This window comes from Bos grunniens, chromosome 25, assembly GCF_055505025.1.
Source record: "Bos grunniens cultivar Pamir isolate PY7600 chromosome 25, Bosgru_T2T1.0, whole genome shotgun sequence".
In the NCBI taxonomy this organism is placed as follows: domain Eukaryota; kingdom Metazoa; phylum Chordata; class Mammalia; order Artiodactyla; family Bovidae; genus Bos; species Bos grunniens.
The window spans coordinates 24,728,299-24,749,847 of NC_141189.1; the positions used below are offsets into that span (position 1 = coordinate 24,728,299).

The 21,549-nt window shown below is 42.1% G+C and overlaps 1 protein-coding gene across 1 annotated transcript in view; it reads left to right on the top strand.

The window, feature by feature from the left end:
• The window catches only part of PDILT (protein disulfide isomerase like, testis expressed), a 46,518-nt gene that overhangs the window by 19,877 nt on the left and 5,092 nt on the right, over nucleotides 1–21,549 (top strand). Inside the window, exons 3-8 of the mRNA XM_086375492.1 lie at nucleotides 5,178–5,311; nucleotides 6,800–6,937; nucleotides 10,209–10,319; nucleotides 10,401–10,526; nucleotides 15,923–16,120; nucleotides 19,418–19,538. Coding sequence (XP_086231618.1) covers nucleotides 5,178–5,311; nucleotides 6,800–6,937; nucleotides 10,209–10,319; nucleotides 10,401–10,526; nucleotides 15,923–16,120; nucleotides 19,418–19,538 — 828 coding nt within the window. The remainder of the gene's footprint in view (nucleotides 1–5,177; nucleotides 5,312–6,799; nucleotides 6,938–10,208; nucleotides 10,320–10,400; nucleotides 10,527–15,922; nucleotides 16,121–19,417; nucleotides 19,539–21,549) is intronic.

Below are 21,549 nucleotides of genomic sequence, written 5' to 3' on the forward strand. Positions count from 1 at the left end.
CAGTACCTGTCCTTCCTCCTCAAAGATCTCACCTCTCACCTGAGAGCACAGGACAGAATCCAATCTCACCTTCTTTTCTGCGATCTCTGAAAAGGCTACCAGAACTGGTGGACACTGTGACTTCAAATCCTCACTATGTACCTGAGGAGCAGCCACTTCCTCCCATCGAATTCTGATTTCTTCATCTGTAAAGTGTGAAGGGCAAAGATATCTACCTCTGAGGGTTCCTGGGAAGAAAGATAAGTGGACATGTCTGAAGCATTTACTGTGTTACAGATACTGTTCTAGGCCCTTCTCAGACATTACGACACAGGGTAGGAGGTGCTTTTACAGGTGGGGAAACTGAGGTGCAGAGAGTGGAATAACTCTTAAGGCTCCCCAGCTAATAAGCAGTGAGATTCACAAACATTTTCTCTAAAGGACCAGAAAGTAAATATTTCAAGCTTTACAGGCCAATCTCTGTTGAAACAATTTAACTCTGCTGATGCTCTGAAAAAGGAGCCATACACAAACAGATGTGGCTCTGTCCCAATAAAAATAACTTATAAAATTAGATGGCTGGTCAGATTTGGCCCATGGGCTATAGTTGATGGATCTTTCCTGCACATTGTTCTGTCCTCTAAGTAAATGGCAGATGTGGTTATTATTGTTGTTCAATCACTCAGTCATGTCCAATTCTGTGACCCCATGGACTGCAGCACATCCAGGCTCCCCTGTCCATCACCAACTCCCGGAGCTTGCTCAAACTCATGTCCATTAAGTCAGCGATGCCATCCAACTATCTCCTCCTTGGTCATCTCCTTCTCGTCCTGCTTTCAATCTTCCCACATCAGGGTCTTTTCTAATAACTTGGCTCTTCGCATCAGGTGGCCAAAGTAATGGAGCTTCAACTTCAGCATCAGTCCTTCCAATGAATATTCAGGGCTGTTTTCCTTTATGATTGACTGGTTTGATCTCCTTGTGGTCCAATGGACTCTCAAGAGTCTTCTCAAAAACCACAGTTTAAAGCATCAATGTGGTTATTATTATCCTCAAATTATTACTTTTCTAACCCTAGACCAGGGCCTGGAATGCTTAGGTTTTTAATGCATATTTTTGTGTTTGAATGGGGTGATATTAGAAGGTTCCCACTGCAGCAGGCTTGGAGTAAAGAAGCCAGCTGTTATTTGTACTAGGCTTAACCATCTCCTTCTTCCTCAGTATGACCCTCAACCATGGAAAGAGACTATGGAATACTGGGATGGAGTCAGGGCCCAGATTTTAGGATGAGCACTAGCTGTGAGAACTTGAGGCAGCCTTGATCTATCACTTCCTAAAAAGAATGACTTGTGCCAATTCTGCCACTTGATAGGACTTCCCTGAGCCAAGCAGGTGATGGTACTTTACTGGCCTCCTACACTGTGACTTGTATGAAAATTTTCCTCAGATGCAGGTTGGGTTTAGTTCTTGTTGAGTCAAGTTCAGGTTCTCCTCTGGTCTCCAAGGACTGATGGTGGGAGACTTGGCTTTGACCATCTCCGTTGAGGGAGGGAGACTCAGGCTGCCTCCAGGCCCTCAATTAATGATGCATTCACACCTTGTGCCTGGAAATATGCAGCAGAGTGACGGCCCCAGTTAATTATTGGCACGACATTCACACCTCAGTTGTCACTGTGTCCTCTGGCTCAGAGCCGAGCAACAGGACAGGCATCTGCATAGTGGGGACAGTGCCCAACACTCAGAAACAAACTGTTTACCAGACTCAGAGCTGTCTCAGTCCCATAGGGCCCAGGGGGCCAAGTGGAGTCCACCCATCCCAGAGAGGAGGGTTCAAGATCAAGTTCCCTCACAGTTATCTAATGACTCATTAACCTTGTTCATTCATCCCATGATTTCCTGAACACCTACTATGAACCAGACATTACAAGATGTAGGGGAGGAAAACTTTTCCTTTCTTCCCTTCTAGGTTCTTTGAGGGGTCTAATAATTAAATGGACATAAGAGAGATTAATGAAAGAAAAATTAATTTCATATGTATAGGAGTCCCAAAGATATGAGGCTAAAAAGAAGTGATCAAAGCAGGCAGATTTTATACCTTTTAGACAAAGAAACAATAAAGTTGTGAAGAATTGACAAGAAAAAAGGGGTTGGGGCTTGGGGTAGAAAATTAGTGAGGAAGTAACCAGGTTTGTTTATATAGCCTTCTTGACCTTAAAACCCTATGAGTCGTAATAAGGATGTCATCGACCCTGCTAGTGTTGGGAGGGTACCGCCACATGGGAGATTTATTTCCTGCTTTCAGAGGGATAAAGAAGAATCAGAACATCTTTTTTGCACAGGCTATTTCTCAAGTACCTTTCATTCAAAATAATATGCCAAAGTAGTAGAATTTGAGGTGGCATATTCTATTATCCTTCAGGAGCTACTGAGAAAGTTAGCAAAAACTCATAACTTCAGAAACAGAGTCAATGAGGAAAATATAACAGGTCATAATATAGAGAATGATTGAAAGGAGAGTAGGAAAAGACCAAACTGAGGATTAAATAAGCAGGATGAGATGCACTTGAGGGCTGAGAGGAAAGGACAGCCTAGGCGGAGGGACTGGTGGATGCCACAGCCAGTGTGCTGGAAGACAAGGGTGTGACTGGAGAGTGGCCACAGGGAGAGGGAAATCAGGGCAATGGTCCTGATGACCTGATATGCAAACTCGTTTGAAGGGATTTTATTCACCTTTTTTGACATTTTCAGAATGTCTAAGCTAATTTCTTTCAGGTCACTTAGAAAAAAATAATTTTTTCAGGCAAAGCCTTTAGGAGAAAGGGTTTGTTTTCATGATGTGTGCCTCTTTCTTCCTAAAAGATGGCTTGGACCACTGTGAAAATAGAATCTCAACATTAGGCTGGTATCTGGGTTGGAGGGGTGGGGATGACTGCTGTGAGTGGAACCATGGTCTGAGAATGGCATGATGCCTCCCCACCCACTCTGACCCTTGAGACCACCACATCATCCTCTTATGAACCTTCAGAGGCTTGACTCACCGTGACTTTTTTAATGGCCTAATCTGTATCTACTGAAGCTGGACATTGTGTACCCATGACCAGAAATTCTTGTCTTGGGCATGTACCCAACAGAAGTGCATATAATGTGCCCCTAGAGACATGCCCAAGAATTAATTCTTAATAGCCCCAAACTGTAAACAAACCAAATGCCCATTAATAAGGAATGGATAAATAAGTCATGGAAATCTCACACAACAGTGGGAATGAATCTGAAAATGCAACATGGAGGACTCTCACATGTGTAATGAAGCCAGATCCTCAATCACATACTGTATGACTGTTTACATGCAGTTCAAGAACAAGCTGTTAGAAGCTAGGGTAATTGTTACTTCTAGTTACCTCTAGGTGAGAGCAGGGTAGAGGCTGGGAGGGGGCACATGGGGACTTCTAAGGGGCTGATAATTTTCTATTTATTTATCTGGGTGGTATTTACACATGTTTGTTCGTTTTATGAAAATTCATCAAACTGTATATTATAATTTGTGTACCTTTCTCCACGTTGCTGCTGCTGCTGCTAAGTCGCTTCAGTCGTGTCCGACTCTGTGCGACCCCCATAGATGGCAGCCCACCAGGCTCCTCTGTCCCTGGGATTTTCCAGGCAAGAACACTGGAGTGGGTTGCCATTTTCTCCTCCAATGCATGAAAGTGAAAAGTGAAAGTGAAGTCACTCAGTCGTGTCCGACTCTTAGCGACCCCATGGACTGCAGCCTACCAGGCTCCTCCGTCTATGGGATTTTCCAGGCAAGGGTACTGGAGTGGGGTGCCATTGCCTTCTCCATTTCTCCATGTAAACATACTTAATTAGAACATTTTTAAAGGCCTAATGTTCTTAGGAAAGGTAAGTAAAGACACTTGGTGCCCTTTCCAGTCAATTTAACAATAATGTCCTTTTCAGACAGTTGAACAACACTGTGTGCATTCCTCAAGCCCCAGGCTGCAATTTGTCCTACCACAGGGGCTTTGCACAACCTGTTTTCTCTGCCTTTCCTTCTCTAGCTACTTCCTGTTAACTCTTACGTATCCTTCAGTTTTCAGCTCATAAGTGATTTCCTCCAGGATTACCTCCTCAACTTCACAGTGTAGGTCATGTATCTACTGGTCCACAGAATTTTGCTTCTTAATGCTAACTTTGGGTGTGACTACATACTTGTTTGTGCAGTTATTTAACAATTATCTTCCTCAACAGAATGAGAGGTGCATAGCAGAGGCAAGGTCTTATTTCTGTTCACCATTTTATCCCCAGGACCAAACACAGCACTTTAACACGGCACTCCAGTGCATATTTATCAAATGAATGAATGAGTGAAGGAATGAATCATGAGAGAAGGAATACAGGCTTTTTTATGTCATACAAAGCTACTCACAACTAACATTGCTCTAGCTCATAAATTCGTTTTAAATGATCCATTCTATTCTATAACAGTCTTTGACAGAAAATATTTTCATTATCTGCCATCATATAACATCGATGATCCTAGCAAGCACAGTCCATTTGTAGCCTTGTGTACATTTTGGCACACTATTATGTCTCCCAGATATGGTCGATGTGTCTCAATTTTAGAAGCTTTCTGCATGCTTGGCATTTCCTATATGATAGCTGAGAAATGGAAGTCAGGATAGATGACCTTAGAGGACATCCATGTCTCAGCTAACGAATGGGAGACACACGGAGATAATGGAATTTTCCTAAGGGTGCAGAAAAATTCTGCTGGTCTTTACCTTTTAAATTTTTATATTTAAAAAAATAAATCCATCTTCCTTTTACTTTGAATGGTGAATAAGAAAACACGGCTGGGCATGCTTCCTCCTCTGTTTGATTCCCAGGTTCACTAGTGGGGTGGCCACTAGCGAGTTGAAACCTCAATATGTATCCCATAGGGCTACTATGGAGACGTAATACATGCAAAATGCTCAGCACAGTGCCTGGTCCTTGGTAAGTGTTCGGTAAAGTTTAGTTGTTATTAAAGTTTACATCCTTGGGGCTCAGGTTGAGGAAGAGAGGAAAAATTGACCTTGGCTTTCAAGGGGTGGGAATCTAAGGCAAGAGGTTTTTACTCATTTAACTTGGGGAAGATAGGCCTTGCTCCAGTTCAAGAGGAAACTTCTGTGCGATCCATTTAATTGTACCTCTCTCTCCAGGAGTGGTTGAATCTACTGCTTTGGTTGTTTGGTTGAGAAGACAAATTAGCCAGAAAGCATTTCTGTTCTCTAACAGCAATGAGATAGCAGAGTTTGTGAATTCCAGGCCCTTGGTCATCATCGGTTTCTTCCAGGTACTGCATTCAAGAGGTGGGAGGTGGCTTCTCAGTTTCTAAGGATTCCTATGTCTGGGAAGGTGTGTGGGGTGAAGAGAGGTCTTCCATTTAGGTTAATTCCATGCCCATTTTTCCTTTTTCAATGAGTGGTTTTCTGGGAAAACTGGAAGGATAAAAAAGAAAAAGTGGAAGCTGAAATGGCAGGAGGAGCTAACTACAAAGGCAGATAGTAATGGGGAGAAAGGAGAGGAGATTAGTATACTTTGAACTGGTTTTGATAGTATCAGATCAGATCAGTCGCTCAGTCGTATCCGACTCTTTGCGACCCCATGAATCGCAGCATGCCAGGCTGATCTTTTTGAGGTCCACTTAGAACATCAATGAATAATAAATGATTTTCAAATTGCCCCTGCTTTTGGAGAATGAGTTTTTTATACATCTTTGCTCATTTCCTGTAACTTTGATGACTCCTCCCTTTTTCTGAGCAGAAATCAGAACTTTGGGGTTATATTTATACATGGGGAGAATTTGTACTTTTTTCTCTCCCATATTACATTTTGACATTGTTTTGGGCCACAGTTTTCTTTCAAGCTAAAGAATGAAGGCTGAAACTACAGTTATATCTTAATATGAAGTTCATATTTGTTACTACATGTGATCAAATCAATGGCCTCTTCTGAAAGCAATTAAGGACTGTGTGTGCATGTGTGCTTAGTCACTCAGTTGTGTCCAACTCTGCAACCCCACTGACTGTAGGCTGCCAGGCTCTTCTGTCCATGGGGTTTCTCCAGGCAAGAATATTGGAGTAGGTTGCCATACCCTCCTCCAGGGGATCTTCCCAACCCAGGGATTGAAACCAGGTCTCCCACCTTGCAGGCAGATTCTTTACCATCTGAGCCACCAGGGAAGTCCATTTAAGGACTAAATGTTATTAATAAAAAGTCTCAACAACTGTGTTCAGACTTCACACTCATACTTGGAAAAGGTCAAGTTTATCAATTCTCTCTGTTTATCTCTGTGGATTTGCCTATTTTGACCTTAGTCATAGCCATAGAGGAAAAGGCAATGACAACCCACTCAAGTACTCTTGCCTGGAAAATCCCATGGATGGAGGAGCCTGGTGGGCTGCAGTCCATGGGGTCGCGAAGCGTTGGACACAACTGAGCGGCTTCACTTTCACTTTTTACTTTCATGCATTGGAGAAGGAAATGGAAACCCATTCCAGTATTCTTGCCTGGAGAATCCCAGGGACAGAGGAGCATGGTGGGCTGCCATCTATGGGGTTGCATGGAGTCAGACACGACTAATGTGACTTGGCAGCAGCAGCATAGCCATAGAAGTATTCTGGGTGTGAAACATCCATGAAGGTGGATTTAGGTAGCCTACCAAAACCACAGAACTTGGAAAGGTGAAGAGTTGAGTTAGTCACCATTTTCACCCTGTCCTTAAAACTGCTAGGCATTTCGCTTTCTGTCGAAGCCTCATCAAACATCTATCCCCAAATAGGACTTGGAGGAAGAAGTAGCAGAGTTGTTCTATGATATGATTAAAGACTTTCCAGAACTAACGTTTGGAGCGATATCGATTAGACATGCCATTGGGCGTTACCATGTCACCCTTGACAGTGTTATAGTGTTCAAAAAGGTAAGACTTGAATTTTATTGCTAGTGATGGGTCTCTAGTTCAAAATAATGAACCATGCATGGGCTTTGGGTATAAATTCTGGTTCTGTACTTGTGAACTAAGTGGTATTGACTAGTTGGTTTCTGGGAAACCAGTCTCTAGACGTCTGTCTGACCTTTCCATCCATTTCCCATCGGGAGCTCTTCCTTTCCTTAACCAGTAAATGCCATTAATTAAGGCTCAGTCTTCTGCCCTGCATTTTCTTCTGGTCCATCCATATACCCATGATTTACAAATCTCCATCTCCAGCCAGACTCCTCTAATCTCCAGACCTTTAAATCCATCACCAGACGTCTCAACATGGTCAAGCCTAAAGTCATGACCTCCCTTCCAAACCCTCTTCTAGTATTCTCTCTCTCTTTTTGTGAATAGCAGAAACATTTATTCCACCCAGCAGCCACTGAAGAAAAGCAAAGTTCAAAAACATTTCTTTGATTATCTTCTCAGTTATAAATAGAAATAGGCATTTTTGTCAAAGAAGACATACACATGGCACATGAACACAACACAAATGTTCAACATCATGAATCATAGGGAAATGCGATCCTCTCACAGTGCGATGTCACCATCACTCCCAGCTCCTCTGTAAACAAAATCAGAACACCTAGGCATCATTCTAACACCTCTCTCTTTTCCATCCCTGCTAACCGATCCATCAGCCCAATCCCATTGATTTTTAAATTTAAAATGTTCCATGAATCTATCCACTTCTTTCTATTGCTACCATCATAGATCAAGTTGACCATTCATATCCCACAGCCTAGTGCAACATACATTCAACTGGTCTACCACATTTTATCTTGTCCTCTAAAGAGATATCTTTTCAAAATTAAAATCTGATGGTTATTTTCCTTCTTCTCATTGAAAGCCCTTTAACAGTGTCCTATAATTTTTAGGATAAATATGAGTCTTTGATGAGACCCACAAGGCTTTCCACAGTCTAACCTCTATTACAAACTGCCCTCCTCTCCCTCTCTGGGATCTAGATCTGAGCTGTTCAATACAGCAACCACTAGTCACATGTGACTATTTACTGTAACATTAAAATGTTAGTTCTTCAATCAAACTAGCTATTAGTAGATAGTGGCTACTATATTTAATATCATTGATTTACAGAGCAAATCCATCATCTCAGAGAATTCTACTGAAGTGTTACTTTAGACTCTGTAGTTTGGTTCCTAGAATATGCATTATTCCTTCCCTACACAAAGCTAAATCCTTACAATAACCATGTTACTTAAAGACACGGCTCAGAGAGGTTAGGTTACTTGCTCAAGGCCACACAGGAAGTAGATGAAATGATCCAGATGCTGGTTGACTTCTCATAGGGAAGACTGTGAGCCATTGTGTTTTACTTAGGCTCATGAAAGTCTGAAAGATTCCAAGCTAGAGAATAAAATAACCTGATTTGTGTTTTTGAATGGACAATATAGAGTCCAGAAGTAGATCCATATGCATACTGAAATTTAGTATTTAATAAAGATGCTGTTTTAGACTAGTAGGCAGACTATGTTATTCAGTGACTAGCATTGAGAGAATTGGGTAGCCGTTTGAAAAAAGCTAAAGCTAAATCCATAAGTCATTCCTGCCACCAAATTAAATTTCAGCTTGATCCCTGATTTAAAAATATAATAAAACTGTGGAAAGACTAAAAGACGCCATAGGAGAATTTGCTTTCTAACCTTGGAGGGAGGGGAAAAGTCCCTTTATGAAGCATGACAGAAACCATAGAGAATATGAAAAGAAACCACTATTAAATTTGGACCATACAAAAAAACATTAAATTCTGAAGAATAAGTGAAGGTCACTCAGCCGTGTCCAGCTGTTTGCAACCCCATGGACTGTACAGTCCATGGAATTTTCCAGGCCAGAATACTGGAGTGGGTAGCCATTCCCTTCTCCAGGGGATCTTCCCAACCCAGGGATCAAACCCAGTTCTCCTGCATTGCAGGCAGATTCTTTACAAGCTGAGCTACCAGGGAAGCCCTCTGCAGAACAAACCCAGTCACAAAATAAAAAACGAAACAGCAAACTTGGCATTGCATTTAGGAGAGATTTGGTTTATGTTAATGGTTAAGAACATGGGCACTAGAGTCAGATTGCCTGAGCTGGAATTTTGGCTCCATGTCTTAGCTTAGCTTAGTTTAGCTTAGCTTAGCAACTCTGGGCAAGTCACTTCACTCCTCTGTGCCTCAATTTTCTCAACTGTAAAATGGGCAAAATAATAGTATATGGCTCAGTGAGATGTTATGAGGATTAAATGAGTTAATACATACATGTTTAGAACTGTGGCTGGTACAACTTGATCTCTCCATAAGTTTAATTAGTATTATTAAACTATTATTATGACCAGACAAGAGTGTAGGCTTTATCAAGAGGACAATAAGGCTTATGTTTAAGAAAGAGTCGCATTTTAACATCACTCTGGCTGAAGTTTAGGGGACAGATTGAAGGGAAGCAGGGGGATAAGTTGGAAGACTATTAGGAAACTATTGTAGGAGCCCAGGAAATACGTTTGGATTAGAGGTTGGAATTGGTATAGATGTAGAGAAGGAGATGGAGTAGAGAGAAATAAGGAGATAGCTACTTTTTTCTCCTTCTCCCACAGACTTTGATCCTGTGCTACAGATAATTTATATTATTTTCTGTGTTAATCCAGTTCCTTCTGAGAAGCAGTCATCAAGCAGGATTAGTCATGCAAAAATTAGAGGAAATGCCTGTGAAGGAAAACAGAAAGGGGGGTGGGGAAACTTATCAGACCATGATGCAGATTCGACCCTTGGAAGGAAGGAAGGTGAAGTGGAAGTCTTTGATTGCAGTGTAGTCCTAAGAAAGTTCATCAAAGTCCTCCATAAGAGAAGTCCTGCATCTTCCAGAAATGGGCTTGCCTTAGTATCCTTGAAAAATTCATTGGTTAGGAGCAGTGTGTGAAAAACTGCTCAGCATCAGCACAAATACATTGACGAGATTTCAGAGCAAGGCAGATAGGGCTGTCAGTCAACTATACTCCCTGCTCTGTAGACCAGAGATTTTCATGGCTTCCCTATATCCATATTCCACCCTCAGGTTAGTCTGCTCAGATGTCTATATTTATTAAGTATCTAGATTATATGTCACACCTGTTACCATGGTGTTTCCCTTTTATCCTAGGGGAAAATCGTACTATTTACATTTATTAAATGGTTATGTCATGGATGCTACTGCCATCTAATTTTTTCTTCTATTGTCCAAGGGAAGAATTGTGAACCGCCAGGAGCTTATTAATGACAATGTCAACAAACAAATCCTCAATAAACTCATAAAAGAACAACTCACAGATCTTGTTATTGAATACAACACTGAGGTCAGTGAGCAAAGGGTCTCAGGAGGAGGGTAGCTGCGGTAGCTGTGTGCACAAAATGACTTGTTTTCTTTTGAATTTCAGAGTAGGGATCTGATTTACGAATTGAACATCCTGAATCACATGTTGCTCTTTGTCTCCAAAAGCTCGGAGTCATTTCGTATAATAATGCAGCATTACAAGTTGGCATCGAAGATATTCCAAAACAAGGTTTGTGGAAGTTGCCATTGCTTTTTAGGGTTCTTTGGATAGGAATCAAAGCCCTGTAGACCCTGATGCCATCCATCTGCTTTGCTGATTGTAAATGAATCTAAGAAGAATTGGCATATTCATTTGTATACCTCCTGATTTGCAGTCTTCTTCCTGCCCAGTGTCTCTTTCTTTCTCACCAAAGTTTTGCTTTTCCTTCCCTCATCTTTTTGAGAAGCCTACTATGGTAACATGATTGTTTTGGCTGCTTTTTTGATGGACCAGGCTCTGCTAAGAGTGGGTGACTGCACTGTGGCTAGAATCTGGCCTGGAAGAGAGGGGAAAGCAAGACCTGAGGTCAGGGACTGTGAAAAGCCTGAAGATGTGAAGCAGTACAGACAGCAGTTGCTGGGGTTCTAGGATTCAGCATCAACAGGCTTCGGTGCAAATTCTCTTCCTCTTACAAGTGATTTTGTCTTAGATGAGTTTAATCTCTCAGTCTCAGTCACTTTCAGTGAAAAACGGATAATTAGAGCAAGAATTAAAAGTGCTTTATGTAAAGGAATGAGCAAATGTACAATAAACAGTGCTTACTTTTATTATTATTAGAAACACATCAGTGTTTCCTAAGTATTATATCCATATATATGTAGTTACCACCGTCTGGATTATGGAAGCTATTTTCTTCCTTTTTCTCTTTATTTTTATAAGAAGTAAGGTAATAAAATTATTCTGAAATTTAAACAAAACAATTAAAAACTTTGAAGACTCAAATGAACACATAATAAAGCCACTATGCACCAACATATGTAAAGACCATGCTACATCCCACATCATTATTCTTCAGGAAAGCTGTTCTAATTACAGAAACATCTGTTGTAAATGCATTCCTGTGTGTGTGTGTGTGTGTTTGTGTATGTGTGTGTGTGTGTGTGTGTACGTGCTCAGTCGTGTCCTACTCATTGTGACCCCATGGACTGCAGCCCTCCAGGCTCCTCTGTCCATGGAACTTCCCAGGCAAGAATACTGGACTGGCTTGCCAGTTCCTTCTCCAGGGAATCTTCCCAACCCAGGGATCCAATCTGCTCGTCTTATGTCTCCTGAATTGGCAGGTGGGTTCCTTATCCCTAGCACAACCTGGGAAGCAATAGTTCCTGGTTTATTCAATTTTAACCTAGATTTTTGATGTAATTAAATTGATTACAATCTGATTGCTTTCCCGCTATTTTTGTTATAATGGTCAATTTGTTGTTGCTTAGTCACTAAGAGACGGAGAAGGCAATGGCACCCCCACTCCAGTACTGTTGCCCAGAAAATCCCATGGATGGAGGAGCCTGGTAGGCTGCAGTCCATGGGGTCGCTAAGAGTCGGACACGACTGAGCAACTTCACTTTCACTTTCCACTTTCATGCATTGGAGAAGGAAATGGCAACCCACTCCAGTGTTCTTGCCTGGGGAATCCCATGGACAGAGAAGCCTGGTGGGCTGCAGTCCATGGGGTCGCACAGAGTCGGACACAACTGAAGCGACTTAGCAGCAGCAGCAGCAGTCACTAAGAGAAGTGAAAGACGAAGCAGAAAAAGAAAATATATCCCTCTTAATGCAGAGTTTTAGAGAATAGTAAGGAGAGAAAAGAAAGCTTTCTTAAGTGAACAATGCAAAAAAAAAAAAAATAGAGGAAAACAATAGAATGGGAAAGACTAGAGATCTCTTTAAGAATATAGATACCAAAGGAACATTTCATGCAAAGATAGACACAATAAAGGACAGAAATGGTACGGACCTAACAGAAGCAGAAGACAGTAAGAAGAGGTGACAAGAATACACAGAAGAATTGTACAAAAAAGATCTTCATGACCCAGATAATCACGATGGTGTGATCACTCACCTAGAGCCAGACATGCTGGAGTTCGAAGTCAAGTGGGCCTTAGGAAGCATCTCTGTGAACAAAGCTAGAGGAGGTGATGGAATTCCAGTTGAGTTATTTCAAATCCTAAAAGATGATGCTATGAAAGTGCTGTACTCAACATGCCAGCAAATCTGGAAAACTCAGCAGTGGCCACAGGACTGGAAAAGGTCAGTTTTCATTCCAATCCCAAAGAAGGGCAATACCAAAGAATGTTCAAACTGTTGCATAATGGCACTCATTTCACATACTAGCAAAGTAATGCTCAAAATCCTTCAAGGTAGGCTTCAACAATATGTGAACCGAGAACTGCCAGATGTTCAAGCTGGATTTAGAAAAGGCAGACATACCAGAGATCAAACTGCCAGCATCCTCTGGATCATAGAAAAAGCAAGTTCAGTTTAGTTCAGTCCCTCAGTCATGTCCGACTCTTTGCAATCCCATGAATCACAGCACACCAGGCCTCCCTGTCCATCACCAACTCCCGAAAAAGCAAGAGAGTTCCAGAAAAAATCTATTCCTGATTAATTAACTATGCTAAAGCTTTTGACTGTGTAGATATCAATAAACAGTGGAAAATTCTTAAAGAGATGGGAATACCAGACCACCTGACCTACCTCCTGAGATACTTGTGTGTAGGTCAAGGAGCAACAGTTAGAACTGTACATGGAACAACTGACCAGTTCAAAATCGGGAAAGGGATATATCAAGGCTGTATATTGTCACCCTGCTTATTTAACTTATATGCAGAGAGAGTACATCATGAGAAATGCCAGGCTGGATGAAGCACAAGCTGGAATCAAGATTGCCAGGAGAAATATCAATAACCTCAGATACGCAGATGACACCACCCTTATGGAAGAAAGTGAAGAGGAATTAAAGAGCCTCTTGGTGAAGGTTGAAAGAGGAGAATGGAAAAGCTAGCTTACAACTCAACATTCAGAAAACTAAGATCATGGCATCCAGCCCCATCACTTCATGGCAAATAGATGGGGAAACAATGGAAACAGTGACAGACTTTATTTTCTGGGCTCCAAAATCACTGTGGATAGTGACTGCAGCCATGAAACTAAAAGACACTTCTTGGAAGAAAAGCAATGACAAACCTAGACAGTGGATTAAAAAGTAGAGACATCACTTTGCTGACAAATGTCCATATAGTCAAAGCTATGGTTTTTCCTGTAGTCATGTATGGATGTGAGAGCTGGACAGTAAAAAAGGCTGAGCACTGAAGAATTGATACTTTTGAACTGTGGTGCTGGAGAAGACTCTTGAGAGTCCCTTGAACAGCAAGGAAATCCAACCAGTCAATCCTAAAGGAACTCAACCCTAAATATTCATTGGAAGGACTGATGCTGAAACTGAAGCTCCAATACTCTGGCCACCTGATGCAAAGAGCTGATTCATAGATCCATTGACAAGACCCTGATGCTGGGGATGATTGAAGGCAGGAGGAGAAGGCAATGACAGAGGATGAGATGGTTGAATGGCATGACTGACTAAATGGATATGAGTCTGAGCAAACTCCAGGTGATGGTGAAGGACAGGGAAGTCTGGTGTGCTGCAGTCCATGGGGTGGCAAAGACTTGTACATGACTGAGCTACTGAACAACAAGTTGCTAAGTCATTTCCGACTCTTTTCTGACCCCATGGACTGTAGCCCTCCAGGCTTTTCTGTCCATGAGCTCTCCCAGCAAGAATACTGGGGTAGGTTGCCATTTTCTTCTCTAGAGGAATCTTCCTGACCCAGGGATTGTATGCACATCTCCTGAATCATCATGTGGATTCTTTACCACTGAGCCACAGGGAAGCATAATTGCTTAGCCATAATTCTTCTAGATTGATTTTTTAATTTATCTCTTTAATCTAGATGGAATTTATTTTGGCATATATCAAAAGACTGAGGTTGTTGATTGCCTTTATCCCATTTAGCAAGCTTGTTGAATGTCATTCATGATTGTGCTCCATTTTTGAGGCAAAGTTATACAGTTGGATAAATATTATTCCAACAGGTCATGCCCCTTATCTTGTTCTCCTCTAACAAATGTTTACTGAAAATATACATGGTTTTAATATGTCTACTTTGTTTTTCACTCTCTCCCCAGCACCTGGAAGACTGTCTGATACACAGTAGACTCTTAATATTTTGAATCATGAATGACCTGAGAGTGTCCAAATCCAGAGTCTTCAAGAGCCTCTAAATGGTCTCCTTTCACATTTTCTTCTTATCTACAACCAGAGTGGCCTTTTTAAATTATCACCATGTCACACTCTGGCTTATTATTCTCAGAAACTTCTCATCTCTTTCATATCAACTCTCGGCTCCTCACTGTAGATCTGACCTTATCTCTCACCATCTCCCATGACTCTATCCCTCATGGTGTTGTAGCCACACTGGGCTGCCTCTCTGTTCTAGAACACTCTAAGCATTCCCCATCCCTCCACCCAGGCCTTTTCAGTGACAGTCTTCACTGCTTAAATAAGTGATCCCCTGACTAGTTACTCATCACTCAGGTCCAAGCTCAAATGTCATCTCCTCAAATATGCTTTCTGACCTTCTATTGAGCCCCTATGTCACCCTATCTGTGCAGTCACTCTCTCACAATGCCCTGTCTCATTATCCAGTTGGCACTCACTCATTGCTATCTAGTTGATTAATTTCTTTACTCATTTCTTGCCTGTCTTCTCCACTAGAACGTGAGCTCCATGAAGGCATGAATTTTGTCTACATTGTATCCCCAGTACTTGGTAAAATTCCTAGTAGCCACTCCACAAATAGGTGTAGAATGCATGGTTGAATGAGTTATGAGTTTCCTAGATGGAAGAATAATTTGGAATAATAATGAGTTGACATGTAGTGAGCAATTTTCTACCTCCCAGTCACTGAACTAAGCCTTTTATATACAGTATCCTGTTTCATTCTCACAGCAACCCTGTAATGTGGATACTATTGTAATTATCACTTTACAGATAAGAAAACTGTAGCACATAGAGGGGACATTACTGTTTTGCCCAAGGAACTGAGATGAAAGCTTAGGATCTCCTGACTTCCTGCAGTTGTATGTCTTGCACAAGGATGATGAAACTAGGATGACAGCTAATGCCTGTCTATGCAGTGGTGTTCAGGACTGCACCTGATGAAAAGGAGCCTTTACAGAGATGCTCCATAGATGCTGCTATTTGCATTTCATTAAGTGCCTTGCCGGGCTTCCCTGGTGGCTCAGACAGTTAAGAATCTCCCTGCAATGCAGGAGACTCGGATTCAATCTCTGGGTCAGGAAGATCCCCCAGAGAAGGGAATGGCTACCCACTCCAGTACTCTTCCTGGAGAATTCCATGGACAGAGGAACCTGATGGGCTACAGTCCTTGGGGTTACAAAGAGTCAGACATGACTGAGCAACTCAAACTACTACCACTACAAGTGCCCTCTCGTAGCTTCCCACAGTTTCTCTCCCTCGCCCTCTCCATAACTCCAGTCCAGACAGACATGGGTTTCATTTGATTTTGCAGATCCTTTTCATCCTTGTGGATACAGATGTGCCCAGAAATAGACGTGTCTTCAAATACTTCCAGATCAGAGAGGTCGATGCCCCATGTATCCAAATCCTAAACTTAAGCTCCGATGCAAGGTACAAAATGCCTTTCGAGGAAATAACCTACGAAAACCTCCGGAACTTCGGCCAGAGCTTCCTGAATAGAAAGGCTAAGGTAAGCCCATCCTTGGATAATGATTATTCAGAACCTCAAAATAATTCTTTTTTGGCTGTGCTGGGTCTTCACTGCTTCGCTTAGGCTTTCTCTAGTTGCAGTGAGCGGTGGCTACTCTTCGTTGTGATGCTCGGGCTTCTCATTGTGTTGGCTTCTCTTATTTCCCAACATAGGTTCTAGGCAAGCTTGGATTCAGTAGTTGTGGTATACAACCTTAGTTGCCCTGAAGCATGTGGAATCTTCCTTGACTAGGGATTGAACCCACGCCCCCTGCATTGGCAGGCAGAATCTTATCCACTGTGCCACCAGGGAGGTCCTCAAAATAATTCTTTTTCTGTCATTCTGCTGGCTTTGGGCATCTGAATGGAAAAGTCAGTCTTACGTTTCTTGTGATGAAATACCCATATCTCCCCATCTCAAATCTATTCAACGTTTGATATGTCCTGACCTTATAATTCCACCATTAATTCGTTATTCTTAATTTTAAGACATTTTCTCTATAGGAATCTCCAATTGAAATGAGCACTCCCAGCCTGGCATTGTCTCAAAGTAGGTTCTTATTCTTCTTTCAGACTCTAAAGTGAAAGATTTACTTGGGCACAGGGTAGATGCTTGCTTGGGGGAGAAGATGGGGTGGCATATATGGAGCAATCAGGACTTAACCTCAAAGACTTTAGGGACTAAGGAGGAGAGGCTTCAAAAAGAGGGCTACAAACACTATGTTGCCCCATTACATAACCACCTGCTGTTTATTTAGCTCTTGCTGTATCCTCAACCACCTTTCTGAGTTACTTCCTGCTGAGTTAGGTGATCATATTGTTTATTTTTCCAAATGTGGACACTTTTGAGAGTAATGGGAGCATTCTTTGGAAGTATTTTAAATGGCAGGAATAAACTGGGATACTCCAGGCAAACAGGAATGTATGATCACCTTATTTTGGAGGGCTCCCTTTACTTCTGTCCATCCCCCCACAGACACTGCTTCCTCTGAAGCCTTCTCAAATGAAAACTGATTTTTATTTTATGTACAGCATTATCACACACCAGTTGGTAAGGCTGGTGTCCTCCATGCCACTTCTAAACCATTTCTCTTCCTCTTGGCTTTTAAAAACTCCAAATTCTTTAGATTCCATGCCTTTGGACTTTAGACCACCAGCTCCTGCCTCCCATGGCTGTCCTGGTCACTTCCCTTTCACTTTCTGAGGATGCAGACATGCCCTCTACCCCTATTCTGTCCTTATTTACAGAGATGTCAATATCCAAAACCCTCATCTCTTCTCCAGTAACGGTATGTCCATGCCTTCTCAGCCACTTGCTCTTAGGGCCATACTCTAGAGATGGCAGCCCCTCTGAAAGCCTGATTTCACCCTTCCTGTCCCCTCAGTTCCCTTCCCTAGTAGCCACATGGCTACAACCCCTTACCCTTTTCTTGTGGCTCCAGTCTCCTGATCTTATTTCATAATCCCTTTAATGCCCTCCTTTGTTAACTTGGATTCCATGTCCATCACCCTGATGATGATTCCCTTAACTCCTCCGTCCCTTCCACCTTCTACCTCCTCTACATCCCCTAGCATTTCCCAGGCAAAATCACAACTCCAGTTGAACCCACTTAACTTTCCTATAGATTCTAGGCCAATTCTGGAAAAAAAGAACATCACCCTGAGGCAGGCTGGCTTCATGGAGTCACAAACCAAACCCCCTGTGGGCTCTTAGAAATGTTCTGACATTTATAGAAATTTCACTTAATGTGTTCATTCTCTTAATCTTGGAGTCTATTTCTCCTCAACCTCATTCCTACTTTCAGTCTGAGCTGAGTATTCTAATATATCCCTAATAAAATAGAAGGTTTCAGACAGGGTCCCCTCATTTTCTATCACCACATCTGCAGATCTAAGATGGAGCTCTGCCTGTCCTCTTTTTCTCATTCTGGTTATATCTCAGGAGGTGTTTGTCTTCCTCTCAAGGACCAGCACATCCTCTTGTGTTCTTGGGACAAAGAAGAGCATCTTTCATCTGACCTATAAGATGTCACGAGTCTGATCTGGCCCACTACTAATTCTCCATCATTTTCTCCATTTCCCATCCCTCACATCCAGTCCCCTCACAAAGAATCTTCAGGTCCTTTCCAGAGGTGGGGGTAGGGATGAGGGAAGCTATTGTAGGTGACAAGGCTGGTGAGTTGGGCAAAGACCACACAGCAAGGACTTGTAAGAATATTAAGGACTTGGTCTTCTAAAAGCAATGGGAAGCCACATTTGCCTGGTGAAATTAGAACCTGCTTTTAGAATAAAGGTGTGAAGAGGATTAGGAGGAGATAAAGAGAGGACACTGTAATAACAGTGACCTAGATGAGAGATGAAAGCTACCTGGCCAAAGTAGTAGCAGTGCAGACAGAAAGGTGTGAATTCAAGAGATATTCAGAAAACAATGGTTGCAAAGAAAAATACATGTTCTGAGATTTTTCATCGCCTCCTTTAAAGAGAAGCAAGAACTGAGTTCATTTTTTCATTTGTTCACAATATTGACTGAGGTCTCATGATGTACCAGTACTCAGTGGTACTCAATGATAAGGGAAGAAAAGTCCTTTGTGAGGACTCAGATAGGGACACATTAATCACATAACCATAAAATAAATATAAATGATAAATAAGTGATACAGGAAAAGTACCAAGTATTATGAGAATTTATGAAAGCAGGGCTGTGACCTAGTCTGGGGGAGAGTCAGGGAAATCTTCCTCTGAGATCATTCTGAAAGACAAATCTAAGTTAGAGATAATTCTGATAGAGAAGGGAGCATGGGAATGAGGAAGTGGGCAGAAGGCTAGTCCTTTGAGTGAATAGACCAGTGTGGCTGAAGAAAGCGAGGAAACAATGATGAATGTGGAAAAGGTGGCGGAAAACAAAGTATAATATATATTTTATAGGTGACATAAGTGATCCTAGTTTGATTCTTGGAATAATTGAGGACAGCTATATTTTTGGGAGAAGGGACATAGACTAGTTTAGATGTTAATGATATGAAACCCACTCTCATCTAAGAATTCTAAGAATCATGTATTTGGAATTCTGGAATCCACCCTGGTTTGGGACTCTGCTGCCTTCTCAGCCCTCTGACTCCAGTGCCCTGGACAATCCAAGTTACACATTTAGCTCATGACCTTTCTTAACATTTCAAATGCTTTCCCAAGGCTGCTATAAAAACAAGAGAAAATTTTCTATTGTTTCCAGCCGTGGTGGGGACCCTAACTGCCAACCCATTTCTGGAGGCTGTTAAAATGTCTGAAATTTATTTCCTAGAAACATCTATCCAGTGAAGAAATTCCAAATTATTGGGACCAGGGGCTGGTTAAGCAGCTTGTTGGGAAGAACTTCAACGTCGTCGTGTTTGACAAGGAAAGGGACGTGTTTGTGATGTTCTGTGAGTATCTCTGCAGGGGCCTCTGGAGGCCGTGGCTCTAACGTTACTTTTTCAAGTGGAGGTTCCTGAATTCTTGGGTACCAAAATCTCCAAAACCTACCAAAGCATCATGCCAAGAATGGTCTTCAGATATCCATAGTTTGGCTCAAGATGCTATCAGCTACAAAGCAACTCTCCCCCCAGATCAAATTCTTGAAGCGTGTGGAATACCTTTCACGTAATCGAAGCCTGTGGCTATTTGTAACAACAGTAATACTGATGGCTAACGCTGATTGGATGCTAGAGCCACCAGGCCTGCACCATCACACTACACTAGCTCACTCAATCCTCACACCTTACTTTTGAAAGTAGCTACTTTATTGCTCTCACCTTACAGGTGAGTATACAGAGTCCCAGGGAAGTGAAACTTTACTGAAGTTAGGCAGCTAGTGGGTGACCTTAAGTAAGTAAGGGATTGGAACCTAGTCAGCCTGAATCCAGTGGCTACACGGGTAACTGCTGTACCAGCATAAGTTAAGTAACATCAAATAGCCCATATTTAACATACCTGAGTTGGGGCAACCAAAATGAAGACTCACATCATACATGTAAAAGACCTGGAACAGTGTCTGGCATGTTGTAAGCACAGATAAAAGGCAGGTACTATTTATTGCCGTTGTTTCCCTTGTTATGACTGTTTCCAGTGTTCACCCAGGGACTGTTGCTCTTCCTCCATTGTTTCTGATTTGCATGTGAAACCAAAGCGAAGGGACCTTCTCTTTTACCCTGAGACACAGAGAAGGGTGGCAATGCAGTGACTTCAGATACCTCTTTTACTTAACAGGAGGAGTTGATATTTATTGAGCACTGATGAGTTTGCTGTTTATACACCTGCTCTCATTCCTCCTCCAACCAAGCCTCTTAGGAAGGTACAGTGGATTTCCCCATGATACAGATCAGGGAACCTAGCCTCAGAGAGAAGAATTACTTTACCCCAGATCCCATAGCAAGTAAACTGCAAGACAAAAAGTTCAAATCCAGGTCTGATGCCATCATTTCCTAGAGGGTGAAACAAGGACTGGGTTACATTATGCAGGCCTTTAAAACTCTCATTAAAATGGACATTCATCCACGGAGCCAGGTGTTTATAAGTCTGCATGGCTGAATAACCATGATCTTTTGCCTTTAAGTGAGAGCCTGGGGAGGCCTTTCTTTGCTCGTCTGACACTGGGAGTCTTGAGAATGCTCACTTGGTTCTGGTAAAAAACCAAAGTGGTCTCATTTTTTTGGAATCAGGGTTGTCAGATTAGCCTCACGACCATAGCCATTAGGCCCCCTTGGGTTCCCACCCAGGGCCTGTTGATCTCCAGGGAAGCTGCCAGGATGCAGCCAGGAGAGTAGATGATCACAGAGGCACTCAGTCTGTAAATGGAGGGATAATCATCCAAATGTAATACCCAGGGACTTTGAGCCACTCCTCCGACAAAGCCAGAATCTTTAATGGAACGAATAAGGCAAGGTTGTTTCCCTTCCATGGTTGGAGCTGGTCCCAATTCTCCCCACAGTTCCAGGTGTCTGGACTGTCCACAGAGCTTAGGGAACTATCTGGAGGGAAGTCCAGTGTCTCTTTCCCAGGGATAGTTGTACTTAGCTCAACCTCATGTTCACTTCCTAGGTGGACTCTCCTCCATGGGACTGAAAGGAGTGTGATACAATGGTCACAAGTCAAAGCAGCCTGTCTGCTAATCCCACTTCCTCTGCTTAAATCACTAAGTGACCTTGAGTTGTAAGCTTAACCACTGTTGGAAAACTCTTGTGCTCTCTCTCACATACACAAATACACATACTTTTTGGCAGAACATAAATATTTTTTTCTTGGTTTGGTTTTCCTCTTCAGCTGGATAGAAGGAAATGTTAAAGGGAAATCAGAGAATAGAAGAAAATGTCCCAACATGTTAATGTCTGAGTGGAAAGGGGACTAGGTTATTACTTTTTTTTTTTTCTAGTTTATGTAGTGATGATCAGATACTAT